The 23,100-nt window shown below is 43.3% G+C and overlaps 1 protein-coding gene across 2 annotated transcripts; it reads right to left on the bottom strand.

The window, feature by feature from the left end:
- Positions 1–5,411: 5,411 nt before the first annotated feature.
- Positions 5,412–12,676, bottom strand: LOC127599392 (low choriolytic enzyme-like). Of its 2 annotated transcripts, XM_052063340.1 has the most exons (9): positions 12,464–12,676; positions 10,082–10,115; positions 9,935–9,985; positions 9,539–9,688; positions 7,290–7,419; positions 6,575–6,753; positions 6,210–6,291; positions 5,678–5,802; positions 5,412–5,575 (listed from the first exon to the last, which is right to left on the bottom strand). In XM_052063340.1, coding segments are annotated over exons 1-9 (807 nt in total). In that variant the 5' UTR covers positions 12,518–12,676; the 3' UTR covers positions 5,412–5,573. The 2 variants fall into 2 exon arrangements, with proteins under 2 accessions (XP_051919300.1, XP_051919299.1); XM_052063339.1 differs by lacking the exon at positions 5,412–5,575 and having other exon boundaries at positions 5,670–5,802.
- Between the last annotated feature and the right edge of the window lie 10,424 nt (positions 12,677–23,100).

The raw sequence follows: 23,100 nt of genomic DNA, 5'->3' as shown, positions 1-23,100 counted from the left end.
AGCATCTGTTTTCCTGCCATCACATCAAAGGTCAGACCGAATGACAATAGTGTGTTAGGGAGGGAACAGCCAGGCAGCATTCTTGCTGGTTGCACACCTGGTGCCAATCTGTCTTGGTATCTCTGTATTTTAGGACCGACTAACTGGCATTTGTTTGCCGGAGTATTGTATGCCGTGCCACTGCTGTTGCCCATGTGTCAATTATTCTCCTTCTCGTCATAGTTGCTCTCGTTTTACACGTCGGATATCTTTGTGAATATGGTTTTCGTTTTGAGAGTCTTGAATTTATTTTCATCGTTGCCTTTCGTGCAAGTGCTTTTTGTTATTTGGGTTTTTGGGTATTTTCCTGGTCCTTAATTTTGACCAGCGATTTCTGTTTCCATTTTTTACGGTGGGATTTTTGAAATAAACATTTTTGTACGGAGCTCTTGTTGGAGTCTGCTATTTTGCGGATCCAAAAAACACTATTCACTTCGAACGAAGCGTGACGTCCTTGCTTCGTTCGCAGCGTGACAATAACTGTGAGACATTGCTTATCATTCACACCATGCCACCCTGAATCAGCATAAATCTAATGTACGTATAGTGTATAAGTGCAGCGCGAGATGAGAGTTATCACATCCACTTAACAGTTACAAGGTTTCATGCTCAAATCAAGTGCCCAGTGATTCATTGTTGTGCAACCAATACAGATTACGATTACATTTCAGTAACAGTATTCGATTGTTGTGAATTTTCCCTCAGATGTAATTTTGAGCGAACATGTTCATTGCTGGGACACACAATGTTTTTAGTTTTCCAAAAGAGCAAAATGACTTCCCTTATGTCACTGCCAGACGAGTGTCCATCATTTGTGTAAAGGTGAGATTCATCTTCAATCAACTGTGAACTTTTTCCCACCATGTTGGTGACGAATAGAGGAGCTTCACTGCATTCATCCAGTTGACATTTTGGGGGATTTTCTTTTGGGCAAATGTAAAATCTAAGCAGCTTCAATTTCTTTTATTCATAGAGTCTGCCACCCGTTTCATCGAAAGATATCTGATTTCTTTTAAAATCACAGACCTCAAAAGTAAAGTCACCAACTGGTCCTTTGGTTGAGCTTCCATCTGGGAAAAGAGCTATTTTCCCAACTCCAAGATCTGAGGGACAGTTGCTGTTTTTTCCATGATGGTATGCCTTGTTCCTGCACCATTGCTTGTCCTCACTTGATGGTAATTATTGCCATAAAAACTGAGCCATCCAATTTCAATCTCACTGTGAGTCTTTTCTGCAGAAACATTTTTTGTCTTGCCATTCCCTCATCATGGTTTTGGAGCACACCTGGAGTTCCACCCAGTACAATACACTTTTTTCCTCTTGATCATGTTTTTTTCTTAATTTTTGGAGGCACATTTCATTTTCACCAGTTTCATTTTTTGTTGACAAAAGCAAAGGACAGCTATTCGATCACCATAGGAAGTGATATATTTGCCCAGTTGCTCTTCAGTCATCATAGAAATTACTGCCATGTCAGCCTGCAGAGATAAATTGTGAGGATACTTGAATTGTTTGCCTAATAATAACTTTAAATAAATTTAACATATTGACATGAGTTATGGTACACAGCAGTCATCATTATTTGTATTCATTCATTCATTCATCTTCCAAGCCGCTTGATCCTCACTAGGGTCGCGGGGGTGCTGGAACCTATCTCAGCTGTCTTCGGGCAGTAGGCGGGGGACACCCTGAATCGGTTGCCAGCCAATCGCAGGGCACACAGAAACGAACAACCATTCGCACTCACACTCACACCTAGGGACAATTTAAAGTGTTCAATCAGCCTGCCACGCATGTTTTTGGAATGTGGGAGGAAACCGGAGCACCCGGAGAAAACACACGCAAGCCCAGGGAGAACATGCAAACTCCACACAGGGAGGCCGGAGCTGGAATCGAACCCGGTACCTCTGCACTGTGAAGCCCACGTGCTAACCACTGGACTACCGGGCCGCCCTATTTGTATTCAATATTACATAATATAATAAGAATAATACTGTAATACATCAGGAAGCGGCAGCAAATTTACTAACTGATATCGTTTTTAAATGACATAACGTTTAAGTTTCATAACGTCATAATTATAAGAACATTAACTGTACAGGTAGGTAGATAGAAATGCTGGGTTCACTTTCCCAACCAAGTTCGTTTCTCACTGTACTTGGAGGTCAGTGTTACTAATTATTACTACAACTACTACTACGACTCCTACTACGAGTACTGCTACTACTACGACAACTACTACAGTAATAATAATAATAATAATAACAATACAATTTATATCATGTTTGTCTTACCACTCAAAAGAGTCAAACGGTTTGCACTACAGTAGCCTTTTTACAAGACAGAAAATCAACAGTTGGGAAAGTGAGTGTGTGGGAGTCAGTGTCTATGTTGCTCTCGTTACACTTATTACGTTAGATCTGTGGTTCTTAACCTTTTTAGAGGTACTACCGAACCCAACCAGTGAAGATGCACATTCATCAAACACTTTATGAGTGGAAAATATTTATTTGTATTTTTTTTACAAATTCAAGATATAAAAAAAACACATTTATTAAAAACAGGAATAATTCAATAAAGTTTCAAGAGATAAAAAAACCTTTTCTTTTTAAATTGTACGACATACAATCACGACAGTCACACACTGTACGAAGCTAATTAAATTTCCCACGGCACTGATTGGACAAGCATGTAATGTGGCCATCTGCAGCTCATAATGGCCAAGCGGGCGTGTCATAACTAATTGCCATGATGAGCCGTGTGTCTTACCCTCCATGGCAGAGGCTCCGTTGAACCCCTGAGACCGACTCACCGAACCCTTGGGGTTCGATCGAACGCAGGTTAAGAACCACTGCGTTCGAGTGTGTGCCTGTATGCCCACCTTGTCACTTTTCATACAGATAATGTCCACATGAGGGCCATTTTTTGACCGCAGGGAAGGGTTCCAAGTCCTCCTCCATGATTCTCTCCTCCAAGGAGGTAGTGGCGTCTCTCAAAGAGCCGTGCATGAGAGTCTACATTTGCCAAGCTGACCCGGAAGCACATCAATGCGCATAAAAATAAATTCATTAATAAAAAATTGCGAGGATCTCGCAATATTTTCGAACGAACGCAAAACTTTGCCAGGGAATGCAAAGTTTTGCGAGGGAATGCAAAACAGAGAGGGAATGCAAAGGGTGACTTTTTTCTTCCATGTCCCCTTAGGGCAGTGATTCTCAAACAATGGGGTGCGCCCCCCTGGGAGCAGTGCGTTTGACCTCAGGGAACATGCTTTTTTATTTGGAATTTTTTGACTGTCCGAGAATAAAGTGCAATTGCACCTCCACTAAATTAGGGGGCAGTGGCGCTCTCATTGGCAGAGTGTGCGCAAGGAGCATTCACTCTGTGTTTTATTTGCACTTAGCATGCGCGCTTTGCACACAGCACAGGGTATGAATAGACGGAGATACAGAGACAAATGAAAGTCTCCCTAAAGCTAAGACGAGGAAATATGACGAAGCGTATGTACTGCTTGGCTTCACTGTGACAACGGTGGGGGACGAGGAAAGACCGGTTTTCTTACCGGTGTCTAAAAATGTTGGCAGCGGACAGCATGAAGCCAAATAAAGGTGTCAATTAAAGACATTACAACCCAATCACGGTGACTGTCGACCCGCAACCAATTTACTCTGAGCATGGAAATAGCCAGGATCGGACTGAGCAAGAGTCGCTTCCTCGTTTTTCAAAGTCTCGTAGATTTGAGTCTTTCAGACTCAAACGTCTCGTGAATGTTTCATGCTTTGTAACCCGCTTCGTTGAATCAGACACGCTTCACTTTCTTTTCCGCGGCCATTACCTTTTCTCTTCGTTTGGATGCCATGATCTCCACGACGTAAAAGTTTTCGCAATTCCAATAAAACTCACTGCAATATAGAGTCACTTGCATGTCACTGTTTTAGATCCAAGTCCAAATAAAATGAATGCAATCATTTCCATCGAACCTTAAATGTGCACCAACCTTCGGCGGGCTGAATTCGGCCCACAGTCCGTAGTTTGCTCACCTCAGCCTAAGAGTCCCCGTACAATTGAAACTGTTTCAAAGGAGTCACTCATAGCTAAACAGTACACTTGACTGACTTGATTGAACCAAATTGACATCCATGACTCCACAAGCACAATAATAATCAGAATGCCATGCTTACATTAGTAGTACTGTCAAGAAAAAAATTGGGTTGACTTCCTCTTAGTCTTAGAAGTAGAAATACTCTTGAAGATTTTTTGTCTCATCGTCCCGCCGTTGTACATCATCAAACACCATAAAAACGATCATTAAAAACACCAGAACAATCCAAATTTACGTTTCAAAGGATGACAGCAGCATGGCTGCAAGATCCACCTCTGGCGGCCGGAAACCTTATTCTAATTTATTCACTTTTTGACTTATAAAAGTGAGGACCTTCTCTTTAATTGGGTGGAGCTGTTGCTTCGATATGTGGAATGAGGAGGACTGCTCTGTGATAGATGATTGGAGGAAAACACCACTCAGAGGTTGCTTTTGGTGAGGAATTAGCATTTTAACATGGATATTGTTGGGGGGGGAGAGTCGGCCTTTCTTTGCCTCCGCGTGTTCGTTAATTTCGGATGATGAGGATGTTGGTTATCCAAATACAGGCTGGAGATAAAGAACAGCACCTTCGAAGGTTTTATTTTTCTTTTCTGCAGTTTACAAATCGACTCGGGATCCTGAGAGTTTCCGATTTCATCAGGAAGCCCAGAAAAAATATGGTCATGTGAATGTACAGTATGGAGACGATATGATAATGAGTGGCGGGCAGTTCTGCCCCTTATGTAAAAATCTGAAACAAAGAAAGTTTAATGCAATTCGATCTTGGCATGATGAGAAAGTCCACACCTCTCCTGCTGTGATGAGTTTCTCCTCAAGGGACAGCCTTCAGGGACTTTCCCGAGGTGGGTGTTGAGAAGAAGACACTTAGGGGCCGTTAATCACTCAAGGGGGAAGCAGATGTAAACACTACATCCTTTGTTTTTTAGAGTTTAAACAGATGTTCAGGTGAGAGACTGGTATCAATAGTACTCATAGTAAGGCGAAAATCCTCAACAATATCAATTTAAAAAGTGGATTTAACACTTTAACATCAACACCACCGCTAAAAGACGCTTTGTCCTTGACATGTCTTTACTTTCCGTCATCGCCAAGTACTCAAAGATGATAAAGTGAAGACGGAATGGAAGTAAGTGAGCCTTTTTTCCTTCATTTTTAAAATGAATCATTCAATCTGACCTCAAATGTGAGTTAGCAACCCACAGTTCACCTATTTTGTCTGGCTGTGGACTGTCATAGAAAGAGTCCTTTAAAGAAAAAAGCCACATACTTTTCATTTCCATTCTGTTTATTCTTGTTTTGAGCTATAGTCAAAGTTACTCAATCTTGTGGTTAACTAAATGTTATTCAGGTAAAATGACGCTCGATTCCTTCACTTTTTGACCACTGGAGAATTGGACGAGACCTGGAAACCCTGTGATGGTCATGAAGTTCCTGATTGGTGAGAAGAAACAAAACAAAGGCAAATGTCTTTGAATTTTGGTTGTTCATTAACAAATACTGTATCAGAAAGTATCAGACGAGATGCTCACTCACAGCAGTCATAAAGTGTGTTGACACGCTCATAGTCATTGGCACTCATCTCTGTCGCAGTGCCAAAAGTAGTGACAGCACTATCCCTGGCAACAATGGTTGGCTCGTCATTTTTGGAGAAGGCACTTCTACGTAAAATAAAATTAAAGCAAAAAGAATATCATGTGTCTTTTGGTAGTGATCAATTGACATCACTTGAACCAATACAATCCTAAACTAATAACAACACACTCTCCATCGTTAATTGAACATCGCATTGGGGATCATTCATATTTTTGAATACACACATATGGATCTGGATCAGGCAAATGTTAACGCTGGTGTGCAGTTCCTTGTGAGAGAACAGCAAGTTGTGCAAAAAGGACTGAATCCTGGAGCTGTCGGACATGAGATTCAATGTTGGGAGAAGGTCTGTTTCAGCTCAAGTTCAACTGTGACGGTGATTGTTATTCCGAGTGAAACCTAATATCCCGAACCTTTTGTGAGTAGGATGGAAAAGGATCACATGTTTGTATGACTGGAAAAATGTACTCACTCGCTGTAATGCATCACGGATTGAAAATCATAGGGTGTACCCAAGTTGTTTGTTGGCACAATCTCAAAGTTGTTTTCAAATCCTGCATAAAAGGAGAGAGCAAAGCATCATGTTGAACTGCAGTTAAATATCGTTCAGTCAGATGGGAGATTTAGAAACACGATGGTGTCGACACCATTGGGACAAAAAGTAAAGTTTTTAGTTTTTGGTATCCATCATCCCTTTTGCAGTGAGTGGGAAGTCGCCTGCACCCTGGACTGGGTGTGAGCCAAATCCAGGAAAAAATATCGAAAGAAAGCCTGAAACAATATGCTCTCAAATTACTTCCAATGCCACTTCTGTAAAAGGTCTGTTGGCAAGCTGACCTGATATGATGTTCTCAAAATTAATGATGACGTGTTCGTCTCTGTCAGAGCGGACATGCTCATGGTGGAATCCGAGTGCATGGAGAGCCTCGTGTTGCACAATGTCTTTGTACAGACAACCGTTTTTCTGCAAGGAAATTTCCTGCTTGTTTCCTCGGCGACCAAGGTAGGACCAACACCTGGCACAAAAACGCACAAAATCAGGTGAGCTCAAAAACCGGCTGATGTAGAACATATTTTCAGAATTGCAGCACCACTTGAATTGAAGACACAATGATGAATTGTTGGATTCGAGCTTTTGTCATTTCACGAAACTCAAGTGAACTCAACATGGAAAAGAATCACTAGTCTGATTAACCACGCGAGGCAAATGATTTTCGCAAGAGCACAAATCTTGTTGAAAGATTTCTGGGTTATGTCTAATAAACAACACCCCGCAAGTGATTTCACAGTCCATAGTGGTCCCTCAAGATTTGTGTGGACACTGCCACAGCTGGTAAGCCAAATAACATTTTTACACCATGTCAATACAAAGATAAATAACAGGGCAAAAATATATCAACTCAAAGATGGAGAGCTTTTTTGGTGCACATCCGCTGAATTGATTAGAAAAAAAAACAACTGGGGAAGTGGCACTGACAGAGAAAAGACAGCAAATGTGTTTGATTAACGGGTTGAGTCAAGGTCATAGAGGTTCTAAATGCTCACATCTCACCCAGTGCCAGAGATGAAGGATATATAGTCCACATCTTCTTTAGTCTTCTTGACAAAGCGAATGCAGGTCCTACGATCTCCTTTTTTGAACTCTTTCAGGGCTTGTTTTATTGTTCTCTTCTCTTTTCTTGCTGCAGACACACGCACATTATACTGCAAAGTTTTGTCGATCAAAAATAACACCTAAATTCACCCTTGAAGGATGACTCATTTTGTCTGCCACACAAATCAAAATATAATTCAAAATTAAAGGAAATCTTACAAGGGATACATGTCTTGCTCTTATGAATACTTTAAAGTCCACAACAGCACCTCAAATACCAAATTTCAATATGTGTGATGGCATTATTTAAAAAAATAATATCAATATGTATATATGTTGTTTAAATATCCTCATGTTAAATAATCATGGTGCTATTGTTCATCCACCAGGTCTTTTACTCATCTGATTTTGTTGCAAATAGTCCTTTGTTATATTTTGTCATATACCTGTACTGTATGCTGACCTTCATACAGGACATACAGTATACCATTGTTGTTTCAATGTTGTCATTAAAAAAAAGTATGGTAATACTTTAATGCTTTTTAATGTTTGGTAAGGACTGTCAACAGTTTTTTTATACGTGCCGTATCTTGTGCTGACCCGGCCCACTTGTCAAATTGAGAAATCAATGTGGCCCCCGAGCGAAAATGTTTGCCCACCCGTGCCTTGGACACATTAGTGTCATATATAGCAAAAGCCAGAAGCATTCTACAAAGTAACTCCTCGGGAGGGATGAATTGCAACTTCAGGCTGACTTCTGAAGTGGATAAATAATTGCGTTAGATTGATATTAGAAAATGATATTTCGTATAACTTTGGTCATGTATCCTGAACAAGCTGCTATAAAGTTACCTGAACTTATACAAGTTAAGTCGATTCAGGGTTTACATGTTTCTTTGAAGTCAAGATGGCGCCCGAGTAGGCAGCCGTCGGCAAGTGCTCTCATGAGCCTTGCTTTTTTTGTTGTTTTTGTGTTTGTTCTGTCACTTTGTGTTTGTTGTTACGTCGTGTGGACCTGATATGGACTTTTTTCAGCATTTTTTTGGCCACGACATTCATCAAGGAGGAGACTCTGTGCTCGGTAGTTGGGTATACCAGCATTGTTTTTGACTGGGAGGAATGTCGGCGCCATTTGACTCATTGCTGGACAGTCCCGGGGAGCTTGTGTCTTGCGCTTGTAATGGGCAGCATTTTTCAAAGCCCCGCTTTGTTCAGCGGAGAGATCGGTGCTGTTGAACGGTCTGCGGCTGGATGGATATAAGGCTTGAGGAGCCGACGATGAGAAGAAAGGAGTGTTAGCGCGGAGCGCCGATGCGGATTTGGAACTGGGAGTCGCGGCTTGTAGTTTGAAGCGGATTACGTGGGACAGGAGAAGTGAACAAATCTCTTTTCGTCAATGGACGCTACAGCTTTGTGTTTGCTTTAAAAACGTAGCTTGTAGCAGACGTGTGCACATTTTCAGCATGGCCTCTCTGATCCATTGGTGAAAGGACACTTTGATCCTCTCCTCTTTCATCTATAACTGCTTCAGACAACGTGTATGCAGAAAATTGGTGAAGATTGCACGACTGTCTGTGTCCTATGTGTTGTGTTGTGTTATTTTTAACTTCAAAATGGCGCCGCGAGAGTGGCTGCCTTTCCAGCAGCTCCTATATTTTTTTGTTCTACTTCTTCCTTTCATAGCTTTGCTGCTGTTAATTGGGAATTTCTCCATTGCGAGACTAATAAAGCTTTTCTTAACTTAACTTATCCTGTTTAACAGTGTATTGAACAAGTTACAGCTGTGGTAGGCGAATGATTGTCATTACTTTTTACTCTTCTTCGGTGGGTTTACGTGTGTGTTTTGTGGTTCATTTTGCAGACTTTAAAGTTGTCCTGCAAGTAGTTTCTGCAGTGTGACTGGTCTCAACACAGTCGCTTTGTTTATTTTGCTGGAGTTTTTGATTTTACAGGACCAAATGCTACACACATAGGCCTATGGTAAGCTTCATCGTTGATCGCGTTTACACTTAACACTGATGTTACAGTAGCAGATAGCAGGGGCCCCAAATCCACTGCTGTTTTCAAGCCCTGATGAGAATGGCAGGGTTGTGTCAGGAAGGATTTACAGCGTTAAAATCGTCCCAAGCAAATCATGCGAGTGACTTGCTTTAGCAACACCGGATGAGGCAGAAAATCACAACAAAAGCTGAGTTATGATGACTTACAAAATTCATTGGAAATTTCGTAGGGTATCTTGACTCTTTTTCCAGTTTTGGGCCATTTACAGCCTGCGTTGGTGCAAGGGATAGCATTCCTCAAAATACCGTCGTCATTTTTCGTGCTAGCCATAATATCTCCATGTATAAGGTGGGATTCTGGAGAATCACAGACAGAGAATACACAGTGTTATTTGAACAGGGTGTCTGAAAATATTTTATATTCATTTCTAAGTTTTCAGTATGACCTACTGATTAATTACTTTCAGTTCAAATTTTTAAAAACCAATCAGCATTACAAAAAAAACCTATGAGAATGCCATTCAAAATTAGATTCTCTCATTCAAGTTGAATATTGCACAGAGAAACAGCTCAGCACATCCTAATCATTCCATTGTCACTTACCTAAGACCTTTTCATTTGCATTTGCAATTTTCGTAAAAGTGGATGTGACTTCTGGAAAAAGAAAGAGACAAAATAAAATCAAAAAGTAGCATTTTAGAAATTTTAGATTGAATTTAACAACTTAATTGTACAATTGATTTTAGGCACCTCTTTTCTTTCTGGCGGTTTCACTCATTGGGACCTGGAAAGAAAAAAACATTTTTTGAATCACTTTTTTTAAGTCTCCATTTTACATCCACGCACACATAATTAAAGATATATTATGTCTATTGGTCCTTTTCATTTTGACCAATAATAGTAAAGACAAGATTTGTATGTGTCCCGCCTTGGTTTGATCTGTGTAAATATCTCCCGTGCTGAAATAGCCATGCTGAAGGTTCTATTTTCAAAATGTTATTGATCGGTGTTTTTCGAAACCTGTGCAGGTGTGACGCGGGAAATGATCCAAAATGTATGCTTGTGCAGTCAATCGCCTGACCGAGTAATCATGTAGTACTCTTCCATACTGGTAGCTAGGAGCAGAAGCTAGCTGATTGCCTTGTACTTCGAGACAAGCCAAGTTCCCGGCTCGAGACAATACCACGAAAGCTATCGTTCATGTTGGTCATTGTGTCGTTAATTGTCACTTTGAAAGGCTTTATGCCCTACCACTCAGTGTTGGGTCGGTGTTGCTGTTGCTGTTGTAGTTGTTGTTGTTATTGAGTCATCCAAGGAGCCTCAGGTTGATCCTGAGTAGCACTAGACTAGCGCATGGGAGGCTCCTGAGTTCTCCGAAGGAGTTGTCGATGGTGCCGATCAACCAGGAACGTAGCCAAAGGTGTTTGGCCGACTCTTCTTCCTCACCGCATAAGTCATCACACATCCCCAACAGATGTTGCCATTATCGGAGAGAGCGGTGATGGCCGGACCTGCATCAGGTCGACGAGGTATTTCCTCAACAGTGAGGCCTCCTCGGAGGGGTTGGGTTTTTGGGAAGAGAGGGAGGTAAGACGGGGTGGCGGGATGGGTGAGGGATGCAGCTTCTGCGTATAATGGCGTGCCTTGTGGAAGTGTTAGGATCCGAGTTTGGATGGGGAAGGGAGGAGCAGAGTTTGGCTTGCTCGTCTGCCAGGTCATTGCCAAGGAGATTGCAATGGCCAGGCAACCAGATAACCTGAAATGGGCCCTTGGAGCCGAGGGCAGCGAAAAGGGACTGTAGGGCGGTAATCTCGAGATCAGTTGGGCCATAACCGGCGGTTGGGGACCCCTGTTCTATGGTACTCCCGTTGGCAAAGAGTGCAGACGATAGGAGTAAAGTCATAGCGGATTGTTTTCGAGCAGGTGGCACAATTAGGGCCGGGATTCTGCTCAACGTTGCGGGCCCGAAGAAGGAGGGACTGGAGGTGCAGGGCGGCTTGTACAGCTTCAAGGAAAAAAAAAAAAGGAGGGCGGGGGAGAGAAGAGCGGGAGAGGCGCCTCCCATGGTGCTGTCTGGGTGGGGTGTAATGGATTCGCAGGTCCCCCACACGGTCGCTGTTACTGTTTCTGTCCCTGCTTCTATTGTTTTGTCACTTTAGATTATTTGCTTATGTCATGGGTTTTGTTTTTTTTTGGTACTTTGCTTATTTGGGTATTTATTTTTCAGTGTTAATACAATTTGTCAAGTTCACCCTGCTCCTCCCTCTTGCCTGCTTTTTGGGGTCCTCCACCACCACGCATTGTGAGAATAATATAGCGTTATTTTTCAATGTTTAAAAAAATGCTTATAATAATAAAGTAACACTTAATTGTAAAAATAAGCGGTTTTCACATTTTCAGCTTGTGATGTGCCTCTCCTCAAAAGATTGAGAAACACTGTCCTTGATGATTTAAAAATTCAAAATGAATGAATGGCTGCTTCATCCTGACACTTCAGCTTGCAGTGTCTGGCGTATTGTATGTAACATGACAAGGCTAGCTACAATGGCATTCATGGTAAAGAGAGCTTGAATGAAAAAGATGCACCTGCCCACTCCAAAAAATAACTCTGAAGACACCGATGTAGACTTTCAGTCGTTTTCAGTGAAAATGCATAATAATAAGAGAAAAATCCTACAGATACAAAACTGGAATTTGAAACTTCTGAATCTACGTTGCAAATAATCAAGGCTAATCTCATAGCAGGAAAGACTTTTTAGCATTAAAAGTTTGAAAAGTAACACTTTTTTTTGCTCAGAAACGATGATTACTCTTTCACTGATAACTGCCCTGCCAATAATTCAAATACTTTATTTCAAGTGGTTGCACGAAACAAAATCATTCGGATCCAAATCTTTTTTTTTTTTTGAAGTAGACGATACATTTTTAAAAATTGCATCTAAATCCAGATGATTCTATTGTATGCAGCCACTTGACACAATTAAATTGCGCAAATTCATCCCACAACTTTTTTTCAGTGTTCTTTACCACCATTGACCAAATGACATGAAAACTACAGACATGACTCTCAAATGGATTGTGATTTTCCAAGTTGAACAGGAGATAATTGTAGTTTTGTCAAGTTGATCTTACCGGAGAAACGGCCGTAACAGACACAAGGAGAACAATGATGACAACTGGCGTCATGGTGTTGCTGTCGTCTGAAAATAAAGACAAAACAAAATTTTAAAAGTTAAAATCACATTGGTCTGCATTCGCGTGTGTCTCAGATTGAGAGAGGGAGAGAAGTGAAAGAAAAATAAAGCAGGTAACAGTGGAGTAATTTTGTCTTACGGGTGTAAGCAGGTGTTTGAGGTCGCTGATGATTCGTCACATTTTATAGGTTTTACATTGGGCGTGTCTCTGATGTATTCTATCTGTGATCATCCCAGTTGACTTTCCATGGTTTCCTGTTTGGCATAATGCTACGTTCCGGCTGAACTGCATTGTTTCAATCATGTTGAGTTCACTTGTCATGACCTCAACGCTTTCCTTTGCCATCTTATTGTTTCACCAGTGTGGCTTCCCTCCATCACATAATACAAGTCAGTCTGCTCAAATTGGAGAATGCTCTTGATCATAAAATACGAGTATATACTGTACATAAATTGAGTTCAAAAAGTCAGGAAATATATTCACACATTCTATCATGGGAGAATCCTGCCCAATGCGTTGGAATAACCCTCACCACGACAAGTAGGAAGTTCAGAGACAAAAGAACACGGACACATGGCAAGACACTGGCCAGGAGAGATGAAACCACAGTGAGTTGGTCGGATCTCTGTAGTTTCATCCCATACCTGAGCTTTTGAGTCACATGAATTGCAACAGCGCAATCAATACGAGAATCAAAATGACATGACATGTATGGGGACTTCAACTCCTGTTTTGTTTGTTTACTCTGCCCATATCCGCGCCCCTCTCTCTCTCTGGCTTTATGTGTATTTTATTTCATTAGTCTCTCTACATCACATTGCAATTCATTCATACTCACTGCGGTCGACCAAGTCTCCAAATTGGCTGACTTTGTGGCCTTTCCCAAGCTCCTGTCTGCACTAGAAACCGATGAGCTGCTTGGCTCTCGACAAAGGCAGACACTTTTTGCACTGCTCCCCCTGCCCTCACCCCACCCTTTCCATGCTCGCCACTTAGTCCTTGTGCTGTCTTTGTCTAACTTTTTTCCTAGCCTCCTACCGTATTTTTCATCCGAAGAACTAACCATGGAATTAGTTGGCTGGTCTCGATGTAATCGACAAAAAAATTTTCGCCGAAAAGAGCGGGCGGTCTTGCTGCCGGATACGCCCTGGATCCATGGAGAAAGTGGAGACCGGTGTGCCTGGCATACTGTCCGTGGAGGATGTGGAAGACATCTACATTATTGGCCTTTTGATAACAGGTATGCCTTTTGATAACGGGTATAGATGGTATTTGGTGTTGGCAGCGTTCTGTTCTATCGCAAAATTCAACCGACGGGAGCGGCTCTATTGGAAGTGAAGAAGCTGCCGGTCACTCTGGATGGCTTGGCGCGAATGTCCAACACTCAGACTCAAGCGGTGACTGGAATTGTTGGCGGTCGTCCCTCCAAAACAAACAGCGCTATCTGGCATTTCCGCTGGATGGAAATGCGCGTGGAGTCTAAGGCCCCCCACCACCACCACCCTCCTTCTCGGCCATGGACTGATAAGCCGGGACTGTCTTCATGATGAGCAGACCTCAACGAAGCAGCTATGACCTGTACACGCATACACATATACAACTGGACAACCACACGAGCATACACATCTTTATTATCACCGTCTCCGATTCTTTTTCCCCTATGACGTGGTTCGATATGCGGAGCGCAACGGTGGTCATTTCGGCCGTGTCGCGGTCCCCCCCCCCCCCCTTCCCATTCATCTTCCCCCTTATTACATGTTATGTCTTGTGACTTGTTGTAACTGTCATATGCTTATTTATGTGCGAGGGTCTTTTTTTATCTTGGACTTAAATTATCCTCCGAAGAGGATAGTCTGAGCGTGTTTTTTTTTTTCCCTTTCCCTACCCAGCGTTTTAATTTCTGAATTCTGATTGTAATTTCCCCATTGCGGGACAAATAAAGGATATATTAATTACCCATGTCTTCTGCCTCAATAGTATTCCTGTGGACCTGGTCTCCAAACAAGGTCCGCAATTCGTGTCTAAAATGTGGAAGAAATTCTTCAAGTTCCTGGGAGCACAGGTGAGCCCATCTTCTGGCTTTCACCCTTAAACAAATGGCCAGACCAAGAGGGTCGACCAGGACTTACATGCAGCTCTCCGCTGTGTGCGCCTCCACCATGTCTTGGGTCGCCCACCTGCCCTGGGACGAATATGCGCTCAACACCCTCGTCTCATCTGCCACAGGTCGGTCTCGTTGTTCCCTTCCCTGAAGTGGATATCCCATCGGAATAGCTCCACCAGCGATGGGACCACCAGTTCTGGAGGGAGACCAGCAGCATTGTCATGTGCAGTGTCATGTAACCGGCAGATCCCAGACCGTCGAAGATGCCCTGACGCACTCCACCAACCCGGGCGAATGGTCTGGCTTTTGAACCGGAATCTGCATGTGGCCGGCATCTCACGCAAACTGGGCACCGTTAAAGATGGAGGCGACTGAGAGTCAAGACTGAAGCCTGTCGAACCCAGCTCTCTGGCATACCTCCCATTCAGCCCCTGCTTCAAAACCAGGTCGTCTGCCAGGAGGCTTCCATTGAGGTATTGTCATGTCTCTGTATTGTATTGTGTTCTAGTTCTGGCAGGATCGGAGGGCCTTCCCTCCAGTGCCACATCTGTCTCGCGTTAGTGTACACTGCACCCTAAGCATTCGATCAGTTTAACTTTCACAAAAAAGTAGTGCAAAAAGACCGGTCACCTTTAACCTATGGTTGGCACATGGCCTGCTTCACCGGAAGTTGTTCGCTGTCAACAGTCTACAATCTCACCGTGCCATCACAACTGTTGTGATATATCTTTTTTTTAATTATTATTATTCTGATTCAAAGTTTGTTACATCTGTAACTCACCGATGGAACAGGCAAAGAATGTGAATCTGGAGGATCATTTAAACCGGTACACGTGAGCTACAATCGTGATTTTGCTGCACTTAACACGCTGCAAAAGTGCGTCCTATTCCTCTGCGTCGGGTCTCTACTAAGGTAGGCAGTGATTTGCTTATTACAAACTCACAAACTCTCTCCCTACTTTGTTTTTCTGTTTCGTTCCTGCAGGGTCTGTGACAGCTATGCTCATTATGATATGCGTGTGTGCATGCATGGGTATGCGCATCGGGTGCGCACCTGTGTGTGCATCCGTGCATGCCGAACCAGTTGATCGCCGGAGTAGAATAGTATTTTGTACCTTGCTAATCTTGTTCGCCTCGTGTGAATTTTTTTCATTACGTATTGCAAGGGCTTTTTGTTTGTCTTATTTCATCCATTTTCCCTGTTACCAGTGCCATTTGTTGTACTTTGTCAGTCTTGCGTTTTTCTCTGATAAAACTTTTTGTTCAATTCTTAATGTTGTCTTCAGTTGTGGGATTTGATTTGTCCCAGAGAATTCCACAACCTGATACTGGACAATTTTCGCAGATAAGCATTAACATTTTCTCACATTTCACTCTCTTTCGATACTCAAAGTTCGCACCTTCATCGATTTAAAAGAGTACGTTCTGTATTGTAGAACGAAAGCAAGGATCGAAACTTGTTTCCAGGCCAAGACATTTATTTGAGAAATAAAAACATGAACGACCTACCCTGCATTTCATTTAGCTTTATCTGGGCCTATCACATTAAAAACAACAAAATCAGATAGCTTTTAGAAATAACAAAATTATATTGATCAATCTATGACGCTGGACACATAAAAAATATTTACAGAGACTCGTGTGTATTTCACAGACGTCTGATTGTGCAACACTTGTTGTAGCATCCAGGAAATGCCCTCCCTGAGAGCAGTTAGTTCCTGCCACACCTAAAATAAGGCTTAGAGCTCAGATGAATTTGGTTCTGCACTTTAAAGTGTAATTTACTTGTCTTTGGAAGTGTTGTGTCTCGACCAACTTAAAAATAAAGGAGGCAGACTCGGAACTCGGGTACAAATAGCTCTGTACTGTGGCGAACGGAATTCACACAGACAGTGGGGCAAATCACTGACAGACAGCAATGCATATCACTCCGCGCATGTATCCACTGAGGAGCAGGAGGGGCAGAGAACTGCGCCTAGAAAGTAGGTCCATACACCACACTTCTTCCCTCTTTGGAGGAATACCACATCAAACATAAATCAACACTTTGCATGCATTCAGACATGAAATACAGAAGAACCATTTTTTTCCACCTTATTTTTCTTGACTTAAAATCTGTGTGTGGGAGTCCATAACTCAAAACACTCCACACTCACCAAACAACACCCATATTTGTAATAGATGGCGTTATAAGTACAATCTCTTGGGAGGCGTTCTGTGCCTTTCAGGATCACGCCTCTGGACTTGCAGTTTTGACGGAATGACGCACAGCAAGGTTCCTCGACACACAGTGTTGGTCCAGTCTGACTGAAAGTATCACTGTGAGCTGCCCATGTCATTGTCATTTCAAACTTTGATGAGAATGTTGACTCACTTCTGGTGCTTCTCTGCATTTCGGCATCTGTGACAGGTAGCTTCTCTATCACTGTATGATGGAAGACTTTTGCTGGGTCTTCAGAGGAACTTTTTCCTTCCGCTGTTGTTGCCGCTGGCAGGCGTGATCCATCAGCATGACAATTTGGTCCCTTGAACTCACTATTGTCTGAGCTCCCAAGAAAAGTGCCCAGCGTTGTAAACGGGTCATTGACATCACTGGGATTCCTTTCGTGGGGTTGAAAATGGACACCAGCGGTGAGTGGTCCGTCACTAAAGTGAACCGTTGTCCGTACAGGTACTGGTGGAACTTTTTAATGCCCCATACCAGACTGAGGGCTTCACGGTCAATCTGTGCGGAGTTGCTTTCTGCACTCGCCAGTGACCATGTCAGTTTTTCTGAGGGTATTGGTCTTTCTGTATCTTTCAATGCTTTTACAGGGTGGCCCAGTGGTTAGTGCATCGACTTCATAGCGCAGAGAGGTAGGCCTCCCCATGCCTGCGTGGGTTCTCTCAGGGTATTCCCCTTTCCTCCCACATTCCAAAGACGTGCATGAAAGGTCGATTGTACACTCCAAATGTGTGATTGTGAGGGCGAACGGTTGTTCGTCTGCGTGTGCCTGCGATTGGCTGTCAACCAGTTTGGGGTGGACCCCTCCTATTTCCCCAACCTGCAGTGCAGTGGTCCTGGGTTCGATCCCGGCTCCGGCCTTACTGTGTGGAATTTGCATGTTCTCCCCGGGCCTGCGTGGATTTTCTCTGGGTACTCCGGTTTCTTCCGACATTTCAAAATCATGCATGGCAGGCTGATTGAACACTGTAAATTGTCCCGAGGTATGAGTGTGAGCATGGACAGTTGTTCGTCTCTGTGTGCCCTGCGATTGGCTGGCAACAGATTCGGGTTTTCCCCTACCTACTGCCCGAAGACAGCTTGGATAGGCTCCAGCATCCACCGCCACCCTTGTGAGGATCAAGCGGATCATAAAATGAATTAATGTATTTTACTGTGAACATAAATGTTAAACACAGAACCATACGCACTGCCAATGTGAAGCCAATCACAGGATCAGAATCATCTTTATTGGCCAAGTATGTAGAACACACAAGGAATTTGTCTCCGGTATAACACGCTGCACTAGTATCATCGTAAACAACAAAATCATTGAACCATTTTAGAGTAACCAGTAGTTTTGTAGTACCATTTTGTGGTGCAAGAAGAGTGACTCCGTCAGTGACTGTCCCTGTGCTGTCGAGGTGCTTGAGGATGTAGTGCAGACCTATGTTGACTGCGTCTTCCACAGACCTGTTTGCCCGGTAGGCAAATTGGAGAGGGTCCAGCAGGGTCCAGTGACGTTCTTTAGGTGGTTCAGCACAAGGCGTTCAAAGGACTTCATGACCACAGACGTCAGGGCGACAGGCCTATAGTCGTTCAGTTCCGATGTTGCCGATTTCTTGGGAACTGGGATGATGGTAGACTGTTTGAAGCAGGATGGGACCTCACACAGCTCCAGGGATCTGTTGAAGATTTGTGTGAAGACCGGAGCCAGCTGGTCAGCGCAGACTTTCAGGCAGGAGGGGGACACTTTGTCGGGCCCCGGAGCTTTCGTGATCTTTTGCTGCTTGAAGAGCCGTCTCACGTCCTGTTCGCGGATCTGTAGTGGAGAAAAAGAGGGTGGGGGGGGTAGGTAGAGTGGTTTCTGGTAGAGGTGGGTGTGTGTGGGAAATGGGGGTGTCCTTTTCAAATCGGCAGAAAAACATGTTTAGTTCATTAGCAAGACCCTTATTGTTCATTGTTTGGGGGGATGGCATTCTATAGTTAGTGATTGCTTTCAGGCCATTCCATACAGATGCAGAGTCGTTAGCAGAGAACTGGTTTTTCAGCCACTCTGCATAGCTTCTCTTTGCGATGTTAATTTCCTTTGTCAATTGGTTTCGGGCATGTTTGTACAGTGCCCGATCTCCACTTCTAAATGCGGCCTCTTTCTCTTTCCTGAGTTGCCTGAGTTTGGGAGTAAACCATGGCTTGTTATTGTTGAAGGAGCGGAAGGACTTCGTTGGTACACACATGTCCTCACAGAAACTGATGTATGATGTTACAGTGTCTGTGTATTCATCCAGTGTGCCCGTTGAAGTTTCAAAGACGCCTCAATCAGTGCAGTCTAAGCATTCTTGTAGAGCAAGCTTTGCTTCATCTGTCCATTTTTTCACAGTCTTAACAACCGGTTTAACACATTTGAGTTTCTGTCTGTATGTAGGTATTAAGTGGATTAAATTGTGGTCAGAAAGACCCAATGCTGCACGGGCGACCGATCGGTATGCATTTTTGATTGTTGTATAGCAGTGGTCTAGAATGTTGCCTTCTCTGGTGAAACAGTCGATGTGCTGCTTATATCTGGGAAGTTCACGGTTACGATGTGCTCTATTAAAATCGCCCAAAATGATCAGGGGTGACTCTGGGTATTTTAGTTCGAGTTTGTTTACTTGTTCGGCTAGCGTTTGTATCGCCGTGTTAGCGTTAGCTTGTGGCGCAATGTAAACACCGACTAGTAAAAAGGAGGTGAACTCACGTGGCGAGTAGAATGGCTTGCAGTTTAAAGACAGCGACTCCAGGTCCGGGCTGCAGTGTGCGTCGAGCTTCGTGACATCAGTGCACCATTCTTCGTTGATATAGAAGCAAATCCCACCACCTTTCGATTTCCCCGATAGCTCCGTGTCGCGGTCGGCTCGGAGAAGGCGGAAGCCGGGTAGATGTAGCGCGGAATCTGGGTGGCGGTCACTGAGCCAGGTTTCAGTGAAGCAGAGCGCAGCACAACGTGCAAAGGTTTTGTTGGTCTTTGTGAGGAGAAGTTCATCCATCTTGTTTGGCAGAGATCGTAGATTAGCAAGATGGATCGATGGGAGCGGGGTTCGAAATCCGCGCTGCCGGAGCTTGATGAGCACGCCGGCTCGCTTCCCCTTCCTTCGGCGGCGTTTCCTTCACTTTAAGATTCTCACAGTTGATGGGTAAAACCTTTCGTAGAACTTGACGTAAGCATGATATTGTTTTCTTGGCTTTTGTATGAAAACATGAAAAGAGCAATGCTGACATGTTGTCATTTAAAACATTTGCACACACAGCAGACAGCTTTTAAAGAGGCATATGTAACTCTTAAACAATACTATAGTTTGCCATTTAAAACTATGTATATTTTACTTTCATTTGTGTATTTGCCTTTGCAATATTTATATTGTGGTTTTCTGTGAAGAACACAAAAAAGAACGGCAAATACTGCATGAAATAACAATTGAACAAGTACTTCTGTCTTTGTGGATGTTGTAAATTCACAGGAAGATTGTGGGTCAAGTACTGCGTAGTTATACTTAGGTCACTAATTTTCATCATGTGATATAATTTGCATAATGTTATATTATTGTCTCTCTAATGCAAGATAAATAAAACGTGTTACAGCTACAAATACATGTTTTTGTGGTCTGACTGGATTCACACCCTTTCGTGAGAGTAAGATGAATGGAAAAAAATTGCAGTCATGTTTGCAGTCGAACTGTGACGTTTACAGTCTATATAAAGCGACAACAATAACTTTGTAATGAGTACATGCAATGTACTTGTTGGAACCAGGTTTATCTGTGTTAAGGAATTATTCCGCTAGAAGTAGTAGTAGAACATTGTTGATGAATTTCATCTTGCTATGAGAACTATTGACACTAGTCTCTGTCCTGAACATTTGCTTGTCCTTAAACAAAGAGTGTAGGGTGAAGTTGGGGCCCTAATTCCCCTTGAGTGATTAACAGCCCCCTGGCCGTCTTCTTTTGCGTCCCCCACATCGTAAAAGTCCCTGAAGGCTGTCAAGTGCCTTCGAAGAGGAAACCTCATCTCAAAATTAGTGGACCAGCAGATATTCTCTGTACTTTGTCAAAATGCCAAGATCGAACTTTGCTTGACTTTCTTTGTTTCAGATTTTTACATAAGGGGAAGTACTGCCCGCCCCTAATTAACATAATTAACATACCGTATTTTCACGACTATAAGGCGCCATTAAAAGTCTTAAATTTTCTCCAAAATGGACAGGACGCCTTATGGTGCGGAGCGTCCTTTATATGCGCTGAGTTCCAAAATCTGACTGAGAGCCGACACGCTGTTTATAGAGAAAAGGCGGAAGTGACTGTGGCCAGGCATGCAGGAGAGAAGTCGGCCAATCAGGGAAGGGTGGGCGTGTATATATACATATATGGAGAGGGAGAGAGACAGAGAGAGGGAGAGAGAGGACAGACAAGCTAGTCCGCCAATGGTGAAGGGTGGGCGTGTAAGTGGACGCCTCAAGCCAGTACCAACACTTGTATAGAGTGTGGCAATGTGCATTGTTGCAAAACAACTCCGGTTTTGGTTTCTAAGAACCCCTGAAAATAAATTCGACAAAAAGACACGCCTACGAAGCTCAGTTCAAACTTAAAGCCACCGGTTATGCTTTTGGCATGCGTGCCCATCTCACAGCAGTGGTGAAAAAACAAGTCAAGCAAATGACTAAAGAACTCCAACCGCTGGACATTGGCATCAACCGGGCGTTCAAAGTAAAGTTGCAAACGGCATGGGAACAATGGATGATCGGCGGCAAACACAACTTTACAAAGAGTGAGAGGCAGCGCTTGGCGAGTTACGCCACAATACGCAACAACGAGAGGGAACGCGGCGTTTTTGATGGATTACGGTACTTGCACAATTGTTCAATTCTTTCTACACACACGCGCTGCCACCATGTTTCGCTCTGTTCTTTACTTTCAAATGTGGGAAAGCTTCACACGAGAGAAATGTTGACTTTGCTGTTGCTGCTCCTTCTTTCCGCTCGGCAATGCGTAGCAATTCACTGGGATGTGCAGTCCTCTGCTTCTGATACAGATGATGAGGGCTTTGATGGATTTCTGGGTGATGATTGATCGATAAACGTGAGAACATTGTACGATGGCTAAATAAAATACACCTGAACTCAGTTCTGCTTTCGTTGCCTTTTTAAAAACGTGTTTTTAGCTTATCTGTATATCTTGGCATGCTACCGTATGCTTCAAGCTAACGTGATAGAGTCCGCGCATGCATGCCGTATGTTTAAGCTGGCGTATGTTTTACCACTGTAAAACTGCGGCCATTAGTACGATGCGTCCTGTGTATGTGTAAAATACAGAAATGTCACCCATTAATGAGACTGCGGCCATTAGTACGATGCGTCGAATAGTCGTGAAAATACGGTACTATGCCCATATGTACGTGTGACTGAAGTTGCTCGGGGCTTCCTGATGAAATCTGAGACCCACAGGAGCCCGAATCGATTCGTGTTGCGTTGCGATAAACTGAAGAAAAGACTACGTGGTGTTGGGTCTTCTTCCACCTTATAGAGAGATAAAAGAATCTGTAACCAAGGATGGGCCAAGAGCAAATTGACAGCTCCCATTCCTCAACAATCTGTCTCACCAGGGCCTCATTTTATGGATGTGCAGTCAAAGCGCTGTTTTTGTTTCACAAAGGGTGTGGCTGACGTTTGAGGCAATATCTAGTTATCCCCGTCATTCAATTCTTTTTTATAGGGGGAAGTATTTGCAATCCATTTTTCCTCGAAGGCTATTAATTTAATAGCATTCTTTCGGTCACGACTCATAGCTCGTGACAGTCAATGAGGCTTGGAACGTAGATCGACCGGTAAATTGAGAGCTTTGCCCTTTGGCTCAGCTCCTTCTTCACCACGACAGACTAATACAACGTCTGCATCACAGCAGACGTTGCACCGATCCGCCTGTCGATCTCCCGCTCTCTCCTGCCCCCACTCGTGAACAAGACCCCAAGATACTTGAACTCCTCCACTTGGTGCAAGATCTCCTCCGCTTTTGAAATCTTTCAAAAAAAGAAATTGCTTTACGTTGCCTGTTTTACAACTGAATATTATTTAAGTGATTCACAGGAAATCTAAGTCTGAAAAAAAATATATACAGCCATTTTCAGATCTGCTTATCCTCTCAAGGGTCGCAGGGCGTGCTGGAGCCTATCTCAGCTGTCTTTAGGCAGAAGGCGGGGTACACGCCGAAGCTGGTTGCAGGCCAATCGCAGGGCACA

This window comes from Hippocampus zosterae, chromosome 4 (assembly GCF_025434085.1).
Source record: "Hippocampus zosterae strain Florida chromosome 4, ASM2543408v3, whole genome shotgun sequence".
Classification (NCBI taxonomy): Eukaryota; Metazoa; Chordata; class Actinopteri; order Syngnathiformes; family Syngnathidae; genus Hippocampus; species Hippocampus zosterae.
The sequence above is the reverse complement of the archived record's forward strand: the minus strand, read 5'-3'. Positions and strand labels throughout refer to the sequence as shown.